At 42.0% G+C, this 27587-nt stretch overlaps 1 protein-coding gene across 1 annotated transcript; it reads right to left on the bottom strand.

Moving 5' to 3' along the window:
- Positions 1–1089: 1089 nt before the first annotated feature.
- Positions 1090–26614, bottom strand: STOM (stomatin). The gene is made up of 7 exons (XM_019731227.3): positions 26457–26614; positions 15829–15932; positions 14884–14956; positions 13711–13793; positions 9340–9543; positions 7899–8033; positions 1090–2141 (listed from the first exon to the last, which is right to left on the bottom strand). The coding sequence occupies exons 1-7, from the start codon at positions 26515–26517 to the stop codon at positions 1947–1949; spliced, it is 855 nt and encodes a 284-aa protein (XP_019586786.1). The 5' UTR covers positions 26518–26614; the 3' UTR covers positions 1090–1946.
- Positions 26615–27587: the final 973 nt, after the last annotated feature.

Raw genomic sequence — 27587 nt, 5'->3', positions numbered from 1 at the left:
GGGAGAGCACACAAGGGAGCCAGCCGGGACTGCAGGACATGATGTGCCACTTCTGAAACACGAAAACCACACACTAAGCAGGAAGAAACAGGCTCTCATCCAAAGAAAGTCGGTAAAAGTGCACTCTTTTCCTGTCCAGCATTGGGAAGGGAGGCCACTTGGAACAAACCCTTGCACTCACCCTCCCATCCGAGAGCTCCCAGGCTTCCTCCCTCCCAGGCGATAGAATTCCAGACTATGGGGCAATGAATCCACAAGGCAGAAAAGTGGAGATTGTTTGGTATCTGGAGACAGGGAAATGCAAGGGACAAAAAGCACTGTTACTCTAAGTCGGAGAAAGATTTTTCAGCCAGAATATGTGGTTGTTTCCTGGTCCTCGGTGGTCAAGGGTGAGCCACCTCACACAAGAGATAAAAATCATTATTTTCAAATTCAAAACATAACGCAACTTGAGTTCTGAGTCAAAATGCTCCATACACATCTAATAAACTCAGCCGAGAACCAGGATACATGGTGGTTCAAGGTTTTCTAAAATAAGGTTGGAAATGGGGTGGAGGGGAGGGGATACTTAGAGGCTGGGATTGACAGAGTAATCCAGCTAAGGACGGATATGAAGGGTGTCTCTGGGGAAGGAAGCAGATATCCTGAGACTTCTCTAGGTGAACCTAAAGCCTTAAAGAGGAAGTGATACAAATGTCACCAGCCAGTTTACGAAATAGAAGGTGCTTCCTAATAGTACAGGTTAAGCAACTGTGGTTCCAAAGGGCTGACCCCTTCCTCTTTTGGCATCAACATATAAGTACAAAGGATCTACATCTATAACGATACCCTAAGTTTAACAGCATCTTCCTGAGCTCATTGGATAGTATGTGCCCAACATACTGTGCATTCTTTATACCACTTAATGAATGAGACTGGTAGCCAAGATATTTCACAATGTATAATAATAGTTAAGAGCATGCAGACAGTAAAATATAATGGGTTTCTGAAGATATTTTTAAAATAAGTATTAGTTCTTAAGTGATTCAAATAGGTTACAAACAACTATTTACTCAGAAATTTTTATTAAAAAAAACACAACTATTCAAATAGGTTACAAACAACTATTTACTCAGAAATTTTTATTAAAAAAACCACAACTATTTAGAACTTGATATATGAAAATAGGCAAAAGTGAGAAAAAAGCACTTCTGTGACAGGTATTTAGCTGGTTTGAAAGACAGACCACAGAGAAATCATTTACTCATAAAGAGGCTCAAAGAAGCTTAAAAAAAAATTATCAACATTATTTTAAAAGGCCCTCTATGACGGGATTTAAAAGGCATTCAGAGGTTAGGGTAAGAATTTTCATTGATGTTGATCACTTCCAACCGTGCTGATAGGTACTAGCAAGAAAATACCTAGTCTCAGGTGGAGATTATTTTAAACGTGGTTTGGGTTTAGAGAGTAAACAGATGTCAGAAAATTTTCCTGAAGTAAAATTCCCCAGAAGTAAGGCACATATGCCCCAGAGAAGCTGGTTGTAGTCTAAGGTCACTGATTTTTGCAAAGCATTTGTCCAGCTAGAGTGTCAGGTGGTCGTCAGAGTCTATTTTCTTGCCTTTGGCCTGGCTTCTAATAGAGGGTGTAGAATGACTTAATGAAAGTAAAAAAAAAGGATTTAACCTATTACATAATGATCTAAAAATATGAACTTTTAAATATTTAAAGAGGAAGAAATTATATAAATCTCTCTCACACCCACATAGTATTTACAAGCTAACAATCTTCATCTGTTGCTAGGATCACTATACAGTCTAAGAACATCACACTCAACATATGGAAAAGGAAAGGGAGGGAGATTCGTCAAGGTTCCCACCCTACCCTCTCCTTAGGGGTTAAAGGCTGATTTGGTCCCCCACTTCATCCTTGGAAGGGAAGAGCTCATCTCTGTTGGCCTATATGCCTCAGTGTTTTGCCCCCATAATGCCTTGCAACATATCTATGGGCAGAGGGAAGACAATTGTCGAGTTTTTCTCAGCAGCAATGGTGGTCAGTGTCTGAAGATACCGGAGCTGAAGAGCCGCAGGAGATTCAGTGATGACCATGGAGGCTTCTTTCAGAGCCCTGGATGCATTCATTTCTCCCTCAGCTGCAATGACCTGTAGAACGGTAGGAGGAGAGATCAAACAGGAGAAAACGGCAGGAGTCACGCGGCATGTATGTATGCCTCAGGTACAGAAAACTTTCCAGGGAGTATGCCAGAACAGTTTTAAGGAAATCAATTTCCAGATACTAAGTTTCCTATAACTGAGTATATGCCTGAGATCTTTCACTACTGCCTTTCTCTCATTTTCCAGGACACCAAACAAAGGAACAATTCAAAATACTGTGTAGGGGTTGAGAAAGTTGAGTGACTTTAATGACTGGATACAAATTCTTTTGAAAGCCAGATGGATTTCCAATTCTTTGATTTCAAAGAAAGGAAAGAGGACCTTATCGAACTGAAAGCTGATAGATCAGTAGGCTAACTGATATAAAATAATACTGAATGTCAACTGTAACTGAAAAAAAATTTTTTAAATTTTTTGGTGAAAGATCTCTTTATGATTTTTTTTAGCATATAAATTCAGAGGCAGTGCTAAGAATTGCATGACATTAAAACTTCCATTGCCATCGATTTATTCAAACAAGGTTTCTGAGTCCTTATATCTATAAAAATGAAAAATAATGGCACTGATGCTGAATCTTATTTCATTCTAGCAATAAGTGATAGCCATCTACAGATAGATTCATGAAATTCAATTCATGAATTGATTTCTCATTCATCTCATTATAAGAAGCATTTCTGGTAAAAGCATATGTATACGGAGAAATTTTGAAACCTCTAGAGCCTTATTTGTAATCAGAGGAAATTTTTAAAAATAATTTTAACTTATACACTAAATGTGTCGCAGTAGGGTAATAATAAAATAATTCATGACAAAATATATTAGGAAAAGAATCTGTGAATGAAAGTACAAGTTCAAGGAGAAAAAGGAACCATGAAAAATTCCTGACTGTTAAAAGAGAGCTTTATTCACATATTTTTAAATAGGTGATGAAATCTTTGTTATTTAAATTTCACTGCATACGTTTAAAAAGAATGATGTTAACAGTTTTATTTTAAAATGTCAATATTTAAAACATGCCAGGAATTGTATACTTGGCAGGTATATAAATTCAAAATGAAAAATTTTATATTCCATTTAAAGGGTATGATGAGACATATAGTTTTCCTAAATTCTTTTAGGGTTACATGGGCAAAAAAGTTTGAAATCACGCGTGGTGGGGAGAGCTGGGGCTTTGGAGTTAGGTGGACTTGAACTCAAATCCTAAACCTACCCCCTACTAGCTGAATATCCTCAGAAAGATCAACATTCTGAGCCTCAGTCTGTTATTCTTAAAATGGGACAGCACCTACCTTTCAGGACTATTGTGAGGAAGACAGAGAAGGCATATTAAGTGTTGCTATATAGAGAGTCTATTATATAGAAATGCCAAGTGCCAAGTCAAGACCTGATTTATGGATCCACAAATGCCTTAATTCATAAAAGATTCAGAAGCCAAATCAAAGCAGTTACTTTTAATTCATAATTAGGAGACTAGGTATAAAGATACCATAATCATCAAGATTAAAAGCGCAGTTCCACTAGGATCTCAAATATGAATGGTTCATAATACGAAGGTCGGACAATTAAGTTCGCAAACTTAATTGTCTGACCTCATACTCCTGTAATATCAGGATTGGAAGCCAGGGTCTTATGATGAGTGAAATTTCATTCACTTGTCCAGTAAACTTTGGGGGACTTTGAGGTGTCAAGCCCTGTGTAGGAGGGAGAGATAGAATAAACTTCCTTGCCTCCTTCAAGTAGGGGAGACAGACGTGTCAAGAGGTCACTTCATTTCAGTGCGACAAATGCTGACCTGTATGAGGCAGAACTAGCACCAAAAGCAAAGCAATTTTTGCAGAAGATGAGGTTACAGAAGTTCAGGGTTATAGGATGAAAGCTATATTGTTGGCACTAAGATGAGGAAGAGTATTTCAGGCAGAACACATGAAAATGTGCTGAGGTATAAAAAAGCTGGTGTATTCCAGAAAACCCTAAGTGGCTGAATACTGTGTGAGGAAGAGGGGAACGGTGGGGCATGGATGGGGCAGGGTCTGCAGGGCAGAGAAGGCCAGGGTCTTCCTTGTACAGGCCATGGGAAGCTGCTGGATGGTTTTAAGTAGATAACCTGCTCAGATCTAGGTTTGAGAAAACACTGACAGATGTCTGAGGACCTAGAAGAGAAGAGACTGAGAGCTGTCAGTCAAACTGCTCTAGAGTGGGTGGCGCAGTTCACTGGTGTGGGGGATGGAGGAGGAAATGGATCAGGGAGCCATTCAGGAGACTCAACAGTCTGGAAGCTGACCTGTCATGGGAAAGGGGGGAAGGGGACAGAGACTGAAGCTGAGGTTTCTGAGTTTCGGTTGTAACGCCCTTAGGTGAGGTAGGGAATATAGGATGTGGTATTTACTGAGAGAGAGGCCCCAACCATTATTTCCTACCTAAGTCTGTGAAAAGGAGCAAGTGCCAGATAGACTCAAAAAGAATCACAAAACTGTACCTCAAGGCAAACACAGCAGAGAACGCACACATAAACCCTTGCCACGAGGACAGCAGGCTCTGATTCTTTCCGCTGTCACCTCAGATGTCCAATTAGGCCCTTTTTGTGTGTCTGGACATGGACCAACCGCAAAGACACCTTATCTCCCGCTACCAATCGATACACGATCTCTTGGCTGGGAAGCCAGACCCACAGGGCTGGGCGCACATTTTGTTAATAGGAAAGCTGCTCTCAACAAGCTGCCAAAGATGTGAACACAATACCACTGGCTGTGGGCAGGATCTCAGAAAGCGAAGCAAGGTACTGGTGGTGAGGGGGCTTCTGCCAAATGCGCAGTGATCCCATGTCAACCAACACTTGGTAGTTACAGACCATCATTTTCAGGGATGTGAGGTCGGTACTGCTGTCTCCTTTGGCAGCCCAGGTGGGCTGATCTGGGAGAAGGGCAGAGACAGGTAATCTGTATTTTGCACTACACCCTCTCAGAAATAGGAGCTTGAAAGCACATGTCAAGCATTTTTCTGAATGCTATGAAAAAGGAAACAAGGATATTACATTTCATGTCATTAAGAGTTGGTCTAAAAACCTTAAAGAGATTCAGCTAAACATAACTGTAAAACTACTGTGAGAATCTGTCTTCTTGTGACTGGCTCCTTTCAAATCATGTTTGAGCATTTGTATGTTCATTCACTTGTGTGCAGTATTTCTTCACGGGAATAAACCATACTTATCCATTCAACTAGCAGTGGACAGTGGGGGAAATGACAAAGTGCCACTGTGAATATCCTAGTACATGCCTTTTGGTAAACAAATGAGTGCATTTCTGTTAGGTATATACTGCCAATTTTCCAAAGTGGTGGTACCAATTCATACGCTCCCCACCAAAATATGAATTCCAGTTCCTCCCTCACCCACACTTGCTTGTTGTCTTTTTTAAAGCCATTCTTATGGATGTCTAGTGTGGCATCTGCTGGTGATTTGAATTTGTATCTTCCTGATGGCTAATTAATTTGAGGAATTTTCTCTGAAGTCTCTTAATCTATAGGTTCTCCTAGGCTTTTCCTTTGCAACTTATTTATTGAAGAAACCGTGACCCCCTATTTTCCACGAGAACTTGAATCTATGGCCTTATGGTTGTTGCAGGGTTACTGTGTTTTACATACGGGCTGGACTCATTGTGATTCTGTATTAACCCTAAACTTAGACAGTCACTGCCCAGGCCCATGAGATTGCTTCCAGACCAACTCTACAGCCCCATCCAAGTAGGAACACATAATTCAGAATTTTAACTAGCTTCCTGTATCTCTTCTTATTGTTATAAAGGGAAGATGGGAACTCCCTTTCCTAACTGGTGAGAACACTTGCAGAAGAGGCTCAGTCTGTCCTGGAAAGTCCCAGGGGAGAATGTGAGGAGGAGAGGGGGATTCTAATCTCCATGGCCACTAACAGACTGTGTGACCTTGAGGCAGTCACTTAACTTTTCTCGGCATCAATTTTTTCATCTGGATAGTAGGATGGCAGATAAGTTTCATTTTTCGAGCCAATTCCAAGCACGGGAGGGTTGTTATCTAAAGTGCTATAGAAAGTGAAGTTTAAGCTCAGTGGAAAACAGTGCTGTGAGTAATTACAGGCATGGGAATAGGAGGGCAGGGGAACAGATTCCGGGCCAGGTATTTGTCACCTTCAGAAGACAATCTCTAAGGACTCCTTGGGCTCTGATATTCTATGTGTCTATGTATGATGAATTCTATTGTTTAGTATGATTTGGACGGGGCTTTTGGTTAATGACATATCTAGGTCAAAATGATTCCTAATTTTCAAAATAATTTGATTATAGAAGGGCATATTTGATGTTGTCATAAAAATAATTTAATCTCCTAAATGTAATGATTTTGAGAGAAAGCACTTGTGGGTTCTGCAGTGTCACCAGACTATCCTCATAAGCATCGATAATCACATTAGAAAAACCTGAAAATTCTGGTTAGTATCAAATGAGCTACTATTCTATTTGGTACTGGCTAAGAAATTATGGTGGCCCAGATGTGGCATGAAGGGCACCCTGAGGGAAGGGCAGGGTTCTGTGGTTAGCCAGTTATCACCAACGACTGCTATTTTTCTAACAACGAAAACAAAGTGGTTTGCTCCTTATGTCTTAGGAAATCTATCAATCCCTCCTATGAAAAGTGCCCCTATTCCTCCACCCATTCACATGCAAGGGGCTGTGGGACCTCATTAGTATCTGACTTTATCCTTTGACCAAAGTTGGACCAAAGATAATCTCTCTGCTGTGAATTTGGAATCAGTACTGGTCTGTCTCCTTTCGTGTTCAGCTAGAGTCAGACCTTTTCCCCGTCGAGCCTTCTGTAGTGAGAGGTGGCCCAGGAAGTGAAATGACTCACTCACTCCCTTCTGCCTTGACTCCTTTTGGGTCCCTGGCTCCAATTCGGATGAGGCTCGACTCTGCTTCCTACTCATGGGTTTGGCGAGATAATCCTGGGTCCTTATGCATTATCCTCTCACTAGAGCCTCTTTTCTAGGTTAGGTCAATACATATTTCCTCAGCACCTCTCACAGGAATCATGCACCTATGCAGGGTTAAGACATAGGCAGGGATGATGATGAAAAGAAAGCGGGGGAAAAAGTGGACATCCAAGAAAGAAAAGTGAAAGAAAGGAAAGAAGAGAGAAAGGCAAACAGTGAGAAGAAAGAAGACCCTGAGAGAAGAGAATGAAAGAGAAGACAAAAGTAAGAAAGGAATGAATGGTAAGCAAACTGGTGAGGTTGCCCATTTGCTCTGAAGTCGGAACTGTTCATTTGTCCTTTATAGGGGACTGGGAGAATAAAGTACGGGACATGCAGTCAATAAAACAATGAGGTGACTCTGTATGTACTAATATACCCGTGAAATGTTAAGTGAAAAAAGCAAGGGGCAGAATAATATGTACACTGTGACCTACTTCTGTAAAGCAAACAAGCCAGTAGTCTAACTAAACCGGGTCAAGTAAAACCCAGATAAACCCCAAATGATAATCTGGAAGTGTACACACTAAACTGTTAAGATTGATGGCCTTTGGGAAGATACACTCTGAAGTGACAGGGAGAGCTTTCCTCTTTACTAAATACTTCAGGATTATTCCTAAGTGTTATAACAAACAGGTTTGACTTTTTGCAATTAAAAAAGAAAACCCAATAGGAAAGACAAACTACAAAAAAACCAAAACAAACAAACAAACAAAACAAAACAAAACAAAACAAAACAAAAAGATAACCTTGGCCCGGGCCTCCCGGGATGCTTCTGCTTCTGCAGCCATTGCCCTCTGCAACTGGAGAGGGAGTTTCACGTCCTTAATTTCCACACGCTCCACCTTGATTCCCCAGTCGTCAGTGGCGTCATCCAGGGTGCTCTGAGAGGAAGAGAAGGCAAACTACAACGGCCAGCCCTAGCCCAGAGGCCTCAGAGCCCCTAAGGTGCCAGGGGAGAGCTATAGAGCAGCGAGGTATGCTACGGCAGAAGGAATGCTGCAGTAGGAGCTGGCTCACTGGGGCGCTGACCCCAATTCTGTTACTAATAAGCTAATGCAGGCAAACTTTTTCTAAAAAGGCCAGATATTAATTGTTAACTTTCAGTCTGTCGCAACTTTTTGACATTGTAGGTCAAAAGCAGCCATGGATAATATATAAACCAATGAGTGTGGCTGTATTCCAATAAAACTTGGTTTATTAAAACAGATGGCCAGCCAATTCCCAAACTGACGTGACTCTGTGTGAGCCGTGTTACTGCTTTGTGCTTCGACGTACTCCCTTTACAATGGTAGGAATAAAATCATACTATCGGTTTCGTATGGTGGTTGTGGGTATCAAGCAACATAGATTTTACACACAGTGAAGTCTATACAAATAATATGAGTTCGGTTTTATAGTACTGTATCTTTTTTGAACAGATCAGGTTTAATTCATCATCTATTACTCAAGCAACATTGGAAAGCATAAGAGTCACAAGGGAAGTCATGGGACTCACGTGGGAGATACAGCTTTAACAATACCTACACCATCTTGCCGAACAGTCTCTAAACTGTCACACTAAAGAAAAAGGTTAGGGGGCAGCCGGATGGCTCAGTTGCTTAGAGCGCAAGCTCTGAACAGCAGGGTTGCCGCTTCAATTCCCACATGGGCTAGGGAGCTGTGCCCTCCACAACTAGATTGAAGACAACAAGCTGTCACTGAGTTTCCGGAGGGGTGGCCGGATGGCTCAGTTGGTTAGAGCGCAAGCTCTCAACAAGGTTGCCGGTTAAATTCCCGCATGGGATGGCGGGCTGTGCCCCCTGCAACTAAACAGTGACTGGACTTGGAGCTGAGTTGCGCCCTCCGCAACTAGATTGAAGGACAACGACTTGGAGCTGATGGGCCCTGGAGAAACACACTGTTCCCCTATATCCCCCAATAAAAATCTGGGGGGGAAAAAAAGGTTAATACTAATTCTGGAAAAAAACTGCACACTGGAGGGCATAAAAAAATCATGCAATCTGAGTATTATTACCCACGAGCTACTTGTGTGAAAAACATCCCTTTCCATCCAGTTTGGGAAGAACCTTTCTACAAAGGAAAAAAGGCCAGTGATTTCCGAACTTGAATTGATAAAGAGTTCTCAGCCACTGAGCCTCTGCCTCAATGATCAGGGTGCAGGGACGGGTGACATCGGTAATGCCTCACCTGCATGTTGTGAGCAATTTCTTCTCTGTCAGAGAGGATCTGAGAAAGGTTCTTGGTGCCCAGGACGTTCCTCAGGGTAGTTTGGGCCAAAAGACGGGTTGCTGAGTCCGCGTTGGTGATGTTTGCCACGGCCAGGGTTGCGTTCTGGACGCGGTAATAGACCACGCCATCCACACTGACGGTCACGGAGTCCTTTGTGAGGATCTGTGGTATAAAGGCAGCCATTTCCCACCTGTCAACCACCTCTTTCTTTAATACCACTGTATGGAATGCTATTCTATAGATCTTAAAACACGCTGATTTTCTTTAGTAAGTGCTGTTGACTGATTGTTCCCCCCAAATTCTTATGTTGAAACCTAATCCCCAATGTGTTGGTATTTGGAGGTGGTGGTGATGAGGGCATGAGGGTAGAACCCTTATGAATGATTAGTGCCCTTATAAAAGAGACCCTGGAGCTCCTTCACCCCTTCTGTCACGTGAGAACACAGTGAAAAGATGGTCATCTATGAACAAGGAAACAGGCCCTCATCAGACACCGAATCTGCCAACGCCTTGATCTTGGACTTCCCAGCCTCCAGAACCGTGAGAAATAAATTTTTGTTGTTTAAAAGCCACCCAGTTTATAGCATTTTGTTATAGCAGAGCGGATGGGCTGAGATAGAAAGCTAATTGTATGTTTAAAGTTTTAATAAAATATACTCATTTATTCATTAATTCTCTTACTTCAGTCAACCATTCAACAAACAATGAGATACCACTCAGTAGCAGACACTGTGCTCAGTACCAGGGATAAAGTTATGAAAAAACTTGGCTCCTACTTTCAAAGAGGTTGGGGTATCAAGGGAGGCTTCAAGGAACAAAGGATGGGCAGTTGTAGGTGGCAGGGGTGATACTTGAACTGTCTTGAAGGAAGGAACAAAACTTTTCAGAGGATGGAGGGTAGAGTGAAAGAGTATTCAAGGCAGAGAAAATAATGCATGAAAAAGCGCAGAGGTATGGGGGAGTCTAGGTTTATGAGGATTACTAGAACTGTAAGTAGCACAGTATTACAAGAACAAAAAGTGCATGGGGGGCCGGACCGGTGGCTCAGGCGGTTAGAGCTCCATGCTCCTAACTCCGAAGGCTGTCGGTTCAATTCCCACATGGGCCAGTGGGCTCTCAACCAAAAGGTTGCCAGTTCAATTCCTCGAGTCCTGCAAGGGATGGTGGGCTCTGCCCCCTGAAACTAAGATTGAACATGGCACCTTGAGCTGAACTGCCTCCCAGATGGCTCAGCTGGTTGGAGCGCGTCCTCTCAACCACAAGGTTGCCGGTTCGACTCCCGCAAGGGATGATGGGCTACGCCCCCCCGCAACTAGCATCAGCAACTGGACCTGGAGCTGAGCTGCGCCCTCCACAACTAAGACTGAAAGGACAACTTGAAGCTGAACGGCACCCTCCACAACTAAGATTGAAAGGACAACAACTTGACTTGGAAAAAATCCTGTAAGTACACACTGTTCCCCAATAAAGTCCTGTTCCCCTTCCCCAATAAAATCTTTAAAAAAAAAATTATATAAAAAAAAAAAGTGTATGGGGAATGTTTTTATAGGGTGAGGTCAGGGTAAAAGTATATGTACAGCATGCTACATATAAATGCTTCATAGGACACAACGTGTCAACACTTCCTACCACCTGCCGGGCAAAGTCCTTAGTTGGCTACACAAGTCCTTTGACACCTGGTCCGCTGACATCTAGCCCTCTGGCCTCCCTCCTGCACACACTATACTAGATGAGGTGTACATTCCTGCATGCTGCATGTTCCATGTCCCCTAGTGTCCCCTCTGCTTGGATGTCCCATTTTCTCTCTCTCCCTCGTAAACATCAGACTGGCACATTCTTACTCATCATTCAACACAGCTCAAGTGTCCTTTTCTCTGTGGAAGTCCCCTGACCCACTTGGCAGAGCACACTCTTCCCTTTGCACCTCACTGCAGTGACATTATTCTTTACTTTCCTATTAGATAGGAATTCCTTGAGGGCAGTTTGTCTCTGCCTCACCAGCACCAGCAGAGTGTTTGATACATAACAGGTCATCAGTAAATAAGAGATGCGGTGACTTGAAACATGGTCCTACGAATACAGTGACTGATGAAGAGCACGGAGGGTGAGAGTGAGGAGATCTGAACCGCAGTTCCAACTCTGCCTGTACCTCCCTCAGTGACTTCTAGCTTTCAAACTGTTTGACCAAGAGATCCCTCATTTGTGAGAGGGGGCTAACAATACCACTCAATTCTACACAGATTTCTTTGAAAATCAAGTAAGAAGATGTTTGTGAATGAAACCCTTTTGAAAGTATAAAGAGCTATGTAAATGGAAAGTAATCATAATAATAATTACACAGCTATTTAGTCCTGCCAGGCATCAAAGCAGTAACCCTTCTTTTTTTAGGAATCTAAATATACTTGTAACTCGGAAGAGAAGTGGGAGATTTGTAAGTAAATGTATGGTACGTTACCATCTTCTGTGAAAATGATTTCCCATGATGTGATGGGAAAATGTGTATCATTTCTAAACAAATTCTTGCCACTGTGACTTTGCCACAGCCAGAGCTAAGGCCGCAGCCTCTCTGCCTACTGTTTATCTTAGGCAGAGTGTTTATCTCCCCTGGCAGTAAGTTCACAGGGGATCGGAAAAACAAGTGCCTGCCAAGTTCCAACCCGCTCTGCGTTCAGCAGCTTGTAGGAGAGGAGAGAGCAGCTGGAAGGCAGAAGCTTACAGCAACCCTGCCAGATGCTGGCGATGTTTATAGAAGAAAATGCCAGAATTCCCAGCTCCCTTGAAAGGGGCTCCTTCTGAGAGACAATTTTCCCTGAAAGATGGGAAAACATGCACAGAATACAGCGACGCTCACGTCTTGTTTTTGTGGGTAAAAATGATTCCTGGTGTCTCTACAGAGGTGTGAATTATAAAAGTCTGACCTCACCAACTACTTGGATCAGCACCGAGGCTGGTTTCTGGATTCTGTGAGGAGAGGAGGCAACGTGGCCAGGCTCCCCGACCCTGCTAGATACCTGGCTTTCAGCCAGGAATTACTGATACTCTTCTTCTGTCCCTCCCTTTCATTACGTTTTTCAGGCTTTCTGTCTGCAATAGTTACTATGCCTCCTTAGACATGGGTACCAGGACGGCCACCACTACGTCAAGGGCCACGAGGGACCTCACGTAGAATGCACTGAGCATGGAGTTGTGGAAAAAGCACTGGACAGGGAACGGAAGGGGCTATATTTTCCTCCTGGCTCTGCCTCTGTGGTCTGGGGGAATTCCTTTGTCTCACAGCCACTGAATACTTTCTAGGGATTCTGCTGTGAGCTTCAACTGTGATAATATTGGTGAAGTAGTCTGAAACAGCATGAAATATTTACTAATCTAAAACAGCATATGCTTTATCTAAAGTGCCAAAGGAGCAGTTTCTAATTCTTTGGCAGTTTCTAATTCTAATTTTATTCTAGATAAATTGGTTAGCTGCCAAAGAATTAGAAACTGCTACTTTGGCACCTAACCAATTTATCTAGAATAAAATCAAGAACTTCAGGAAGAATACCGTACTACCTAGGATTTTCTCTCAGGAAACCCAGAGGAGAAATGTGATGGTAAAAATGATGACAGCAGTGATGATGTGAACATTATACTTACATCAACATGACACTACGTTTTGGGATAATAATCACTTATAGTGCACGTAACTATCAGTCCCTATTCAAAGCACTTGACATATAACTCATGGCGTCCTCGTAAGGACCCTATAAAGTTGGTCCTACTAATATAGTCTCTGTTTTGTACATGACAAAACTGAGGCACAGAGCAGTTAAAAAGCTTGCTCATGGTCATACAGCTAGAAAATGACAGAGGCACACAGGGCTCTAAACCTATGGAAGGGCTCCGTGTCACACATCGCTTCTGGTATACGGCCATTTCTGTCAAATAAAAACATGAGGTGTGTCCTCATCCACCTTATTCACTGGATCTGGCACCTTGCGATTTCTGGTTCTTCCCCAAAGTCAAAATGAGGATGAAAGGTAAATGTTTTGAATCGATTCAGGACGTGGAGGCAGCCACGACAGCACAACTAAAGACACTCACAAAAGAGGACTTCCAGAACGGCTTCAGAAAGTGGCAAGAACGATGGGATAAGTGTGTTCCAAGGGAGGGGAAGGATTCTGAGGGGGATTCCTGGCAATGTGTCTTTTACTTTAACAATTTTTTTAATTTAAACATTCACGGTATTGTTTGACTACACCTCCTATGCTCTGAACACTACACAATGCTGCCTCCTTGTTAAGCACTTTTATACACGGTACCTCAGCGATTCATAGCAAAAGTCCACCTTACCTCCTGTGGAGGAATATCAAATGAAATAGTCCTCATGTCCACTTTGATGAAGCTGTCCGTGCATGGCAGAACAAAAAACAAACCTGCAACAAAGATCCACCGAAGTTTACAGGGAGATACCAGCACCTCATCGGTTTACTACACCATTCAATTCTAAAAGCGTCAACCTAATCGACTGTAAGTCACCAACTCATCTCAGCGAATGAGCCAGAGGTCAACAATGTTGTCCTTGACTCCTTCTGCTCCCTTCCCAACTCTAACTGCCCCACCGAGGCCTGTGGGTTTCATTTCCTTTCTCCACTGTGACTGGCACTTTTTGTTTTCACTTAGACCTATGCAATCATTTCCCAAGTCATCTTTCTATTTCTTCCAGTTTCTCTCCTGCGATCCATTTTCTAAGCTGCAAGCAGGGCAATCTTTCCTGAAATAGAAACCCCTGAACAAGCCATACGAAGTTCCGCACGACCTGCCCCAGCTTCCCTCTTCAGCCGCTCCCCTCTCAGTGGTGTGCCCTGCACTCTGGCTGGGCTGAGCAGCCTGCCTTCCTCAGCCGGAAACACTCTCCTCCACATTGCTTTGTACGGGTTGCCATTTCTGGCAGGAATACCTCCGCTCTGGCCAATGCCTTTTCACGTCCAGACTCTGCCAGGTTGTCACCTGCTGAAGCCTTGCCTTATCCTACCAGTTCAGGTCAGTCACTCTTCTCTGGGTTTCCACAGCTATCTGTGATTACTTAATCATAACACTTATCGCATGGGATTGTAACCAGCTGTCTCTTTGGTGGTGTCCCACCTCTAGACTGGAAGATCTCTGAGGGCAGGGACCGTGTTTTAGTCTCCTGTGAATTCCCAGAGCCTGGAGCACGGTAACTGCTTAATTGAAGTTTGCCAAACAATATGACTTAAAGCCTTTATTTTCGTAGGGAAAGCTCATGCTCAAACTTCCATAACTGCAGCTATTTCTGGCCTACAGTAATCTTTATCAGCTCAGATGGGAAGGGGAGGGGAGAGACGGGAAGGAAAAGGTGATTACAGCAAGACTGGCTAGCACCACTGCTATTGCAATACAAACTCTTTTTCAGTCAACAGAGAAGAGACCTTCATAAGGGAAATCATATCAATAAAAGGAAGAATTTCAGTTTCCAGGCAAACAACCTAGAATTCTAGTACTGACCAGGTCCTTTGGCTCCTCCTTGTAAAATGCGACCCAATCTAAAGATGATGGCTCTTTCATATTCTTTTATGATCTAGATTAAAAACACAAATAATAACTTAATATGAGGAGTACAAATATTTACGTGCATAGCTTTTTAAATATTTCTGCTCTAAACATGTTACATGCCTTTATGTTAGTCTCTTCTCTATAATCCAGATTATATCTATAAATAATATATTCAATGTTTAATACCCCCACCAAGGATATATTTACTATCACCTCACTCCTCAGTCGTTAACATTATTATTCAATTACTCATGCATTGTTAATACAGAAGAAAAAAGCTACAGTCCCTATAGTTTGTCTGCAGATTCCTTAAATTATAATAATAAACGTATCTGGAAATTCACAAATATTGGAACATATGTTTATCTTTTTAGGAATATGTAAATGATAGTCATTTATCAAAGTATTAATAACTTTATAGAAATAATAACTAGCATTTGGGAAGCACTTATCATGGGCCAAGCACTGTGATGAGTACATTTAAATACATCAATTCATTTAATTCTCAAAAGGGCCCTATGAAGTGGGTGTTATTATTTCCTCCCATTTTACAGGTGAGGAAACATGGCAAAGGTCACAGCATAAACAACGGAGCCAGCAGTCAAACCTCAGCATCCTGACTCCGGAGAACTTATTCTCACAGAACCATCCCCTAGCCCAGATTCCAGAACACTTTAGATGGTGATCTTTACTTCAAACTTCAGAAAGGATTGACTAAACAATGGCTGAAAAAAAGTTTTAAGATTCCATTATAATAGGTGACCAGAGTGACTTTTTCAAGAGAGAAAAAGGAAAAAGAATTACAGGTCAGTGTGGTTTCTGTCTGTCTTACACACGCCCACACAAAGTGGGTTTATGTAATTAGGACTTGAGAAATGCGAATGAAATATTCTTTACCTTTATGCACATCCATACTGATATTGGGAAAGTTACAATGGTGAACAAGAATGAAACAATCACCAAAATCCATCCACAAGGTCCAAGGCCTGTATTGGGGCTTTCTGTGGAAAACAGAAAACACACAGCTCTTATTCTTACTAGCATACTCACCGCCATCTTCATCCTATGAACAGCTGTGCTTGGCATTAGGGTTGTGGTTGTGGTTTTTGCAATTATTTTAACCTTTTAAACCGCAATTACTTTTGCACCAACCTAACAGATGTTTTTACATGAATTTTCGCATCTCATCGTCATAACAACCTGAAGTAGGCGCTACGTTCCCTAATCTACTTAACATGATAACACAAATATTTTTCACATTACTCTTTATCCAGCAAACACTATTAAGCACCTAATATTGATTATGACCCGTGCTTTGCACTGAAGTGGTAAAAGTGAATATGACCCAATCCAAGCTATCAAGAAGATAATAAAGTTTAGTGGGGAAGATAGACAGACATAATTATAATACTAGATGGTAGTAAGTGCAGACATAGAGTATCTGTTCAGAATATTTTGAAAACACAGAATAGGAGTAACTCACACAGTTGGGATGGAGGCATTCTATTATATCAGTTTCATCTTCCGTGAGAGTCATGCCTGGGCTCATTCTCGCAGCTGGTGCACACAGCTGTCACTCTGATGGCCTTTTACTACCATCCTGGGAATTTCCTTTCACTTCCCCTGTTCTGTTCCCCACTTCCTGTGTCCAGTGTCTTCCTCATTTTTACTTTGCTTTTCCTTTCTGTGATGGACAGAGGGACTGAGTAGGCCACGTGATACTATCACTTTTCTTGTCAACAATAGAAGGCTTCTACTCTATTTCCAAGAGCTGTTGAATAATGGGAGGGAGACTGGCAGGAGGAAGAAGTATGCAGGTATGCATCACTGCTCAGAAGAAAGGGCAAAGATGGCAGTGGGACAGGACTTGGAATAAATCGGGGGCCAAGAACAAAGCACAGAGTTAAGGCTGGGAGCGTGGGAGAAAAAGAGACACACAAGTTGGCTCCAGGTCAAGTGCTCTAAAACACAGGATGAAAACCCAGAAATACACATGAGTACTGTGGTAATCTATCACTTTGTAGTTTTCTGATCCTGTGTCATAGTGTGAGGTAAATATCCTGTGTTACCATAGTGTGAAGTAAATATCCTTACGCATACTTAACCATAGTGTGAGGTAATTATTCTGTGTTACCATAGTGTGAGGTAAATATCTGTGGGGACAGAGCCCCAGAAAGTAGTTTACAGGCTCTCGGCCTCCCGTGGAAGGGTGCTGGCTCGGGTGGTGGATGGCCGTCGGCTGTGGCTGATTGGCCGTGGGCTGTGGCCAGTTAGCCGATTGGCCGCTGGTATAACTGCTGCGGCTACGGAAGAGAGTAGAGGAACAGAGTCGAGGAGAGTGGAAGAGAGTCGTCGGTCGGTTGGTGGAAAGGGGGATGGCAGGTCAAGCGTCCGGTGGGCCCAGCCTCCAGTGAGACCATAGTGGTATGACTCCCCTACCTATGGCTCCGTGGGTGTTCCTTTTTGGACTCATCATATTCTGCGTTCTTGTGTGGGGAGCGGGAGCAGAGACCCCGCGGGCCGCCCCGCCTGAAAAATGGCGCCGCGAGCAGGGTCTCCCCCACGACAATATCCTTACGCATACTTAACCATAGTGTGACGTAATTATCCTGTGTTACCATAGTGTGAGGTAAATATCCTTACGCATACTTAAACAAAAGTGATCGAAGTTAATCCTGGAGGACTCTAAGTTATAATTTTGGGGGGTACAGACATATTCACTTAGAGAATATTCCAAGTAAGGCCACAGTGCTGCTTGTCGAGAAGGCTCCATCAGGTAGTATTATCATAACTGATAATAATCACAGCAGCCATTTTTAGATGGTTTGTTAATATACTCCAGGCACTGTGTTACTTCAGACATGTATCTCATTTATTGCTTACAAAGCTCTGTAAAATATTTTTAATTCAATTTCACAAATGCAGTAACTGAAGCAACATGACTTTCCCAAGGCCATATAACGGAATGCCTGGGATTCAAATATAGGTCATTTTACTCCAAAGCCCGTGTTCTAAATCAGTTCACTCTTTGACCCTTTGCCTCTGAATAAAAAATCCTCATTAAAGAAGTTTTCGTGTTTGGAGCACTTAAGACAGTATTCAAACTGGGAAAACGTGGTAGGAGTTCTGAGAATGAAATCTTATATTCCTACAGAGGAAGCCTTCTTAATTCCCGCTGTGCCTATTTATAGCAAAAGACAGTCTCAAGACTCTTTGCCAGACTCAGGTCTAGGTTTCCAAAGTAAAATGGATTCCAAACAAGGAACAGTTTGGCCACAAATACTTATCTGACCGCATTTGGTGCCTTCTAAAATATTGCCCCAAGTCTCCCAGACTCCAGGCAAAGCACATAGCTCTGTGTCTCAAACATGCTAGACTATAAACTCCCTGAGGGCAAGGATGTTTCTTGTTCATTTTTATATTCTCAATGTCTAGTACCGTAACCTGCAGAGAGTGGGTATAAAATAAAACACTCTGACCAAGCTTTCCAGCTCAATGTGTTTTTTCCTTTCTCTGAATCTCTGAATGGCATTTATATCCCTTATTAGACTGAGATTTCCTGAGAATATGGAGTGTCTAAGTTTCCATTTTAATTCTGTTATTTCTTAGTTGTGTGACCTTTATTTACCTCTTTGGACCTTAGTTTCTTCACCTATACTATAAGGATAATTAGACTGGCCTTGCAGGGTTGAGGTAGTGCTCAATAAATATAGATGGCTGTTCTCTATAATCCTCCTATTTTACGCAAGTGTTCAAATTTTCACACTAAAAATGGGAAAATAAGTAGCATTTAACCTTTTTGGAAAAAGCCTCTTAAACTATTTAATTTGCCCCTGGGGATGGCTGATTAGCTCAGTTGATTAGAGTATGGTGCTGATAACACCAAGGTTGCCAGTTCGATCCCCACATGGGGCACTGTGAGCTGCACCCTCCCTAAAAAAAAAAAAATTTGCCCCTGACTTCACGCCTCCCTCCTGCCAGGCGAGGCTTGGACATTCAAAGACCCTCAAGAAGCTCATTTATGAACTGAATTACTAAATTATTGAATTATTATCCACATGAGGAAAAGCCAGAAAGTCCAGCCCAGTTTTTTTGTGCTCAGTTTCCATGGACACGCTGTGTTTTTGAAAACCCCACCTGAGTATATGGGATAACAGATCAAGAGGAACAGGAAACTAAGTGGATATTCTGAAAACTGCGCTTGGTCCTTCACATTTCAAATGCTCAGCTAGAAATAATCAGAGTGTATACACTAGGGAAATGGCACCATTTCATATTATTCTAGTGCCTTTAAAATGAACCTATTCTTTTTCTCAACCCTCAAAATTCTTCCCTACTTGGTTATAGCTCAAACATGTACACAAATCATATGAGTCCGAGAGGTGAGGCTTAAAGTCCACCAGGCCCTAAATGAACCCTTAGTCACCTACATGGCAAAAGAAATTCTGTTACTCCAAAAATTTCATGAAATTCATTTTCTTCAAGGTTCCCATCATTACTTTGAGGACTGACTTCTCCCTACCAGCTTTATGAAGTAAAAGACAAATGACAAGCAATTAATGTTCCTGAGATGTTTTGGTTGATGCACGTGTTGATATTTTGCAGGGTGGGAACATTCCTAAAGGTGAGTAACCCATGATTTTTGGTTGTAAATACTACTCTGCCAGGGTTTAGAGTATTTTTTTCTTTCACTACCAAACTCTTTCCTGAAAACTACATTAGAATATATTTTTAACTAACCAAAGCAAGGTTTTGAAAGTGTATTAAGCCTATACATTAACTTTTTTTTAACTGAACGTTCAAACTGGGCTTATCTCCAGGAAACATAACATGATATTTTTTTTAAATACTGCTTTTTGAAAAATGTAAAAGCCAAATATTGTCACTAAATAAAAATTAGAAAGTATAGCTGAACAAATAGAAAAAGAAACATAACCTATACTTTATCTCTGGATGGCAATTATTTTTTGCCTTGCTAAATGTTCTTTAAAACTTTTCTATCCAACATTTTTTCAAAAATGAAATAATGGTATACGTGATGATTTTTAATCTCCTTCCCCCCATCTTCTGAACATGTTTTCATATCAGTACATATTCTTTATTATTAAAGGTTGATTAATATTCCATTGTTCCATATGATGAACATTTTGGTTGTGTCCAATTTTCTGTTAAAAACTCTGCTGCACTGAATATACTTTTAGCAAAGTTTTCATAATCCTTGTTATGAATACTAATTTGCTGAAAAGATGAAATTACATTAATTCTTAAATTCAAATTTTAATTCTTAAATTGTTATGAATACTAATTTGCTGAAAAGATGAAATTACATTAATTCTTAAATTCAAAATTTAATTCTTAAATTTTGCTGAAAAGATGAAATTACATTAATTCTTAAATTCATTCTGGAGGTATCTTTTATTATTACTACTAACCATTTATTGAATGCCTATTACTTGTCAGCCATAAGCTACCTCCTTATAAACATTATTTCTAATATTTACAAAAATATATAAAGTAGGTATAAAATGTTCCTCTAGGAGTTCTAAAGTAATAAAGCAAAAGACTTTCCGGGAAGAGACAAAAGAAAACAAATTAAAAAAAACATGTAACAAATGGGGGAAAAAAAAGTTGTACAGAAATTTTTGTTTGGTTATCTTTGGAAAAGCAGTAAAATATTCTTTTCAAGATGATAAGGCACAATTTCAGAGCACTGTATGCTATTAATGATCCCATATCAGCCGATTTACATTAAGATCAACAGAACTTGGCCCTGTGTAGTGGAAGTCACGTGGAGTAATAAATTTCATTTATGATCACCACTTTGTTCTAAAGTTCCAAAGATACTGGACTTTCTCTTCAGGGAAAGGCCAGAAACATGACTTACGCAATACAGAAAGTCTGACTCAGAGTCTTATGCATCACTATGCACAAAAAGAAAGAGATAAGCCAAAGAATTATTGAAATACCTAAGTAGCGATGGTTAAAGGACAATCTTTTCCTTCTCCTTTCCCGAATTGCATGTGAAGCACTTCATGTTGTAAACTGCCAAAAACAGTTTTGTTTGGGTGGGGACAGATAGGATGGCTAGGAATTCAGTCTCAAAAACACATGCTCTCTGGTTCCAGCACTTTTTAAAGGGGCAACAGTAGGTCAAAATGATAGGTGTTGGCAATTTTGGAATTTTTCGTAAAAGCACATATATTCAGGAAGGACGTGTCCTTTTCGACCACTATTCATGAGCGAGTCTATGTCAGGATTTGGCGACTTTTCCTGGAGAGGGCCAGAAAATAAACATTTTAGCCTTGGTAGGCCATAAGGTGTACCCCACTACTGAATACCGTACCGTTCATGGCTGGGTTCCAACGAAACAACGAAACTTATGGGCACTGAAATCTGAACTTCATGTCATTTTCATGTGAACGAGATCTTACTTTTTTAAAAACCATTTATAAAAGCAAAAACTATTCTTAGCTTGTGGGACATACAAAAACAGGCAGCCTGCCAGATTTGGTCTACAGGCTGGACGACCTGTTCCTGTCCTATGTCATACAACTATCTCTTTGAGGAAGACTTCATAAATTAAACACACTTGATCTTTCTTCCAGCTTTGCAATTAAGGGTACATTTGCCAGATTCCCAGTTTCTCTTTCCTTTGTTTTGTTTTGTTTTGTTTTTTCTCCCTTTGCTTGTTTTGAAACAAGGTCTTTATAAGACCTGATAAAAATTCAAGGTGAAAACAGGCAAAAGGGCAGATAAAGTGTGTGAATATAAATACATCTTCAATTAATCAAAATTTTACTATAACTCAGTTTTTTCAAATGGCTGGAATTTTAGGGAAAAGAGACAAAGAAGGGAAGGAAACAACAGGACAAAAGGAAAATAAGAGAAATGGAGAAAAGGAGTAAGGAGGAGAGTGACAACAAAATGAAGACATCATCCTGCAGAAAGATTAAAACAGGTAAAGGTAAGAGAGAGGCAGAGTTTAGACATAGTAGGGTAGCAATAAATGTATGTTGAAAAAATAATGGTATTTACTAGGACATCACAACTTGCAGCTCCTTTGGGCAGAAGCTTTCTAAGCAAACAAGCACAGACTGCAACCCATCTTTCAAATGATTATTTTAATTAGGCACAGTTCATCTTTTTTCCCATGCCCTTATCTTTAAACCTCTAGGGAAGAAAGAATTCTCTGGGCTAGAGCGGCTGCAGGCCAGACGTATCAAGTTAAGAACCCTGACTGTCCTCTTGTAACCATCTATAGCTATAAATACTGGACTAAAAGAACTGATACTGATGAAGCATTATGTAATTTGAATCACAAAACTTAAAATATTTTTACCATGCAATATTAAGGAAAGGAAATGGACTAATCCTTTTAAGAAAGATTTTCAAGAAAAGTTGAAATAAAGGGAGTCCTTTACTTAGCTTGAAAAGAATAAGGAAATTAAATAGGTATATTTTCTTTCGCAAGCACCTTGAGGATTTTCTGTAGCTTTCCTTCATTCAAATGTTCCTAGCCATAAAACAAGAGGGGGAAAAAATAAGTGAGAGTATCATCAATAATTTTAAATTTGAAACTCTCAATCTTAAATAGGACCCCCCACCCCCAATCTCCTATCTCACTTCACCCTCTTTAAGGGACACTTAACACACCTGTAATTATTCAGTGTCTGTCTTCTTCATGAGATTCTGGTCTTGTTAAAGCAGGATAGCGTAATGGCTTTAGAGTTGGATCTGCCACTTACTAGCTATGTGATCTTGAGAAAGCGCTTAATCTGTGCTTTAAAATAGGGGTAATAAGAGTATCTCTTAGAGTATTAGTGTGAAGAGTAAGTGAACTACTATGGGAGATACCTAGTACCAAGAAGATACTAAAAAAAAACAGTTGTTAAAGAAATAGTTGTTGAATGAGTTGAGTGATTCTGTTGTTTCTTTGCGGGGAAGGAAATTGAAATTACACTGTCAGCAGACAGGATCCAGGACTACGATTCAGAATCAGCCTCTATCCCAAAGCAGTTGTCTTACTGCTTTCCTTGAATTTGTTCTTTGCTCTTTTTAAAATCAGACCTTTCCCACCTGTGAGGCTAGAGAATTTAGGAAGATAGAAAGATGTGTGGCATATACCCTTGTCTGGAAAGACAGCAACGGTTATGTTCAGAAAAATGGGACAGAAAAACAATTTCATGATGGTAGTAAGTTAATTCAATTTAGACTAGGCCTGAAATATGTTAAAACAAAACAAAACCCTCCCACTTCTTGGTTTTTTTCCTTCAGCTCTTTCACTTGGACATCTTAAAAGTATCTGTAATTAAGTTTTTCTCATAAAAGTCTTTGGAGGATAATATCATTTTAATAAAAAACAAAATGAAACAAAACAAAAACAAACCAACAACCGGGAAACAGAAGAGAACTAGATCATAAGGTTCCCAATTCTTCAGCTGAGGCCCAATAGCTAAGCAGTAGCTAAGCGCTTGAGGTTTTAGTGTCAGATTCCAATTCTACCACTAAATGTTCGCGTTAGTAAAATGAGAGAAACATGTAATAAGGAACATGATGTTCACACCCTAAAATCAACAGTTTGGGTTATAACAAACTTAATGACCTGTAGACTGGAAAATTTCTCCACCAACAGAAGCCAAACATTTAACAACGTGATTTACTCCATGGGGGATCTTTGTCTCCCTCCTCTGCTTTTTTCTTTCAACAAACATTCTTGCAAACCTACTATGTACTTGATACTGAGCTAATTACAGTGAGGACACAATCTCTGTTTTCAAAAGCTCTCCTGGGCCAGCCCAGTGGTTTAGGTGGTTGGGCTCCACGCTCCTAATTCCAAAGTCGCCAGATCGATTCCCACGTGGGCCAGTGAGCTGCGCCCTCTATAGCGAAGATTGTGAACAATGGCTCTCCCTGGAGCTGGGCTGCCATGGAATGCTGTGGGTTACCATGTGCTGCCATTGAGTGGCAGGTGGCCTGCTGCCGTGTGCTGCCGTGAGCGTTGTGAGCAACGACTGGTGACTGACTGCCTCAGCCGGGGGAGCGAAAGGCTCATAATACCAGCACTGGCCAGGGAGCTGTGTCCTACATAGACTGAGAAACAATGGCTTGAACTGGGGAGGTGGAAGGAGGGAGAAAAAAAAAAGCTCTCCTGGTCTAATAAAAGTGATTATAACTGATAATTATAATACATAAATATTATGATAGAGGTATGTGCAGAATGTCAGGCAGACACAGAGGACAAATGCTCACTTTTTCGTTTTTCATGGTTACAATCGTTTTCAGGAAAATGTTTTCTACATATACTTAAAAATAGATTTTGAATCCAATTTCTATCACTTTATTAACATTAAAAAATCATTTTTCTTCAAAGCTAACCAGGCAATCAGTGACTCTGTCTTTTACAGTATAAAATTGACACCATCAGGTAGGACCAAGAACCTATTTAATCATTAAAAAACAATAATGAATGCCAATTTTTGTAGACTTGGTCCTCAGTTTGAGTTACCTTATGACCATTAATGGTTTAACTAGATTAATTATTAAAGATGTTACAAAGTTCTTCCCAATCTGATCGGCTGTAACAACTGAAATAAACAAATCAGTCCCTTGCTTCTGCTTATTTTCAGGCATTGTCTCAAAGGGATTTGTTCTGTTGATGTGACTTAATTATAATGCATTTCTTTGCAATCCACTTGCATTATTTCATTACAAAATGAGTGAACTGCATTTAGGAAAAAACTAGTCTTGCCCTAGGTTTGGTCATATTTACATTCCTAAGACTAATTATTAGCAAAAACATAAAGGGACACAGTTTGGGCTTTTATATTCCACTGCTTCGCTTAGAAGCAGCCCTCTGGAGCTGTTTTTCCAATAAATAGGTCTTGATTGAAGCTAGGTTCCTCTGGGCTTTCTTTGTTATTTTTGTCTCTCACACTTCAGTGAAATACTGACACGTGACAAAGGCCTGAGTTTCGGTATGCATTTTGGAGGTAGCTCTAGGGTAGGGAAATGATTGGTTAAATCAGATAGCCCAAGTTTGAAACCTCGCTCTGAATCACACATAGGTGTGCGTGGTTTTTCCCCTTTGCGCCTGTTGCCTTGTTGTAAAATGTCGGATAATAATATCTTCCTTGTGGAGTTGTTAGAGGATTGCAATTAGATAATGTTTGTAAAGCACTTGGGCTGTGTTTGGCACGTGGTAAACACTTGATAAATTCTAGTCATGGTTTTCCTAACAGTGTCAGCTCTCTACGGTTTACATTTTTAATAAGTGAGGGATAAAGATTTCTATAATTCTTCTGATGCTCCTAGAAAGGAACTAAAGACAAGGATTGCTGGGCAAAGGAAATAGGCCTTATATGGGATGAGTGGACAAGGCTGGCTTTACAAATAATCAGAACAGATGACTCCAATATGGCTTTCTTTGAGCGGGTGGTGGAAAAGCTCACCCAGCACCCTACATTTCCTTCACTATGTCATCCTGTCTGAAATTTCATCCTTAGAAAAAATTCCTTTGGATCACTAAGACCCCCTTGGGAGGGAACCAGTACTCCTGAGAGGTTTATCGCCAGCCTCTCTTATCAATCCCCTAAGTAGTTAGCCAATAAAGGTTCAAGATGATATCCTTCAAGGGTACTAATTCCTTCACAGGAGAACAAGATTGAGCCACAGTTTCTGCCTTCATGAAGGCCCTAGAAGGATCGGGGAACTTAAGAGTTCCTTGTGAAGGACAAAAGCCCCAAGACCGAGGTCCCTAGGACAAAGTAAAGTGGAGGGTGCAGGATGGAGCAGAAAGTGAAGCTGGAAAGAGATACCAGAAGAATGCCAAAAAGACTTCCTTCTTTTCTTTAGCAAATGTGGCCCGCCCACTACGTGTCGGGAGCTGGGGGCAAACCTCACAGGTTGGTCTCGCTTTTTACATGAAACTGGCCGGGGGTTTTCGTGCGGGAGCAGGAGTTCTTTCCAGTTCCGGAGTCGGGTGGCTTACCCTGGGGGTGGGCGAAGGCTAAGTGGAGGAGATGGCCTCCGCAGGGATGGGGCGGGAAGGGAAGTCGGGCGACAGGGAAGACGTGAGGTCCCAAGTGTGGAGTGCAGGTTTGAGCCCGAGCTCCACCACTCGCTGGCCGCGAGTCACTTATGCATTTCCTCGTCCGCGTGCATGACAGGAGATACCGTAATGAACGAAAACTCTGGCACAGAGCCTGGTATCTGGCAACCGCTGGATAACGCGAGCTCCTGCTATGGCTTTAGTATTGGAAACGCGCCCTGCTGTTGGCGCTTTCACAGTGTGCGGAGCACGCAGCTTGCACTCTGTACCCTAACATCCCTAAATCTGACCCCCAGCCCGCGCAAAGCAGGAATCGCCATCCTCGGCGTAAAGTGAGAAAACCACAGCTTCGAGCAGCGGTCTCAGCCAAGAAGAGCGAAAGACGGGCCTGGGATCTCCGGGCTGGGGCTTGTCCCGGAGGAGAGGGGTAGGGGACGGCGGGCCATCCCACCGGCCTCGCCAGGGGTGCGGAGCTCACCCTGAAAGGTGCCCGGGAGCCGCCGGGCTTGGGTGTCCGATGTGCGCCGCTTGTCAGACATGCTCCTGGATGCAGGTCACCGCTGTCGCGTAGTGATAACCGAAACCAGAGCCGGAGCCGCGAGGAATGCCCAGTGGGGAGATCCCGAGCCCCAAGACCCAGGCTGAAGCCCCGCCCCTCCCCGCGACCCGGCCAATCGACGCCCAGTATTGAGGACACGCCCCCACCCCTGCCCTTCCCTCACGGCTGGTGGGTGGGCACCTCCCCGCAGGGTTCTAGGGCTGAGGGGCGTGGCCTGCGGCACCCGAATAGAGGAGCGGAGGCCACTAGGCGAGGGGCCGGGGTTCGTATATTGCGGAGGGAGCTGGATGGCTTGAGAAAAAGTTGCAAATAAGAAAAAGGCACCCTTCTGGACAGACGCATTAGAGAGAAGAAGATGGTGCCCTCCCAACGCGGTTGGGTCAGAGTGGAGGGAAGGAGGCGGACGGGCACCTGATGGCCAAAGTGAGGTAGCTGAGGCCATCCCTGATCTTGAGGACCAGTGGTGTGAAGCGAAGGAACCGACGTGATCACCCTTGAGCCAAGGGAGTGAATTCCAGTGAGGTGCCTTTATTCAAACAAAATCCTTTTGGAGCCCCTGCCATCTGCCAAGGGCAGGTGGTGTAGTGCACAAGGGGCAGATACGGTGCCCGCCCTCTTGGAGTTTATGGTCTAGTGGACAGATAGGCAACAAAAAACAAGTAAACTAACCAAACCATTACACGTGGAGAAGAACGTGATAAAGGGAACGAGGTACTGAGCGAATAGCAGATGGCATCTACTTTAGTTAGGGGGACGAGGGAAGGCCTCTGTAAGAAGGTGGCATTGAGATCTGGCCTGAAAGATGAGAAGATGCCAGCCTTGGGAAGGGGTCCCGAGTGCAGGACTTTGGAGAGGATATCCCTTTTCCTTCTGTTAAGTAGATGCCAGGCATTCCCAACCTCAAGCTATCTGTTGGGTTGTGGCTGAAACCTCATATTTGAAAACAAAGCTATGTTTTATTCTCCATGATTTATGCAAAATGTTCAAGGTATATTGATGTACACCACAAGGTGCACTTATAAAACATTTGACTTTGAAATAAGTACACAT

This window comes from Rhinolophus sinicus, chromosome 16, assembly GCF_057876585.1.
Source record: "Rhinolophus sinicus isolate RSI-liver-muscle chromosome 16, RSI-T2T, whole genome shotgun sequence".
In the NCBI taxonomy this organism is placed as follows: Eukaryota; Metazoa; Chordata; class Mammalia; order Chiroptera; family Rhinolophidae; genus Rhinolophus; species Rhinolophus sinicus.
This window is presented reverse-complemented; position numbering and strand designations above follow the sequence as displayed.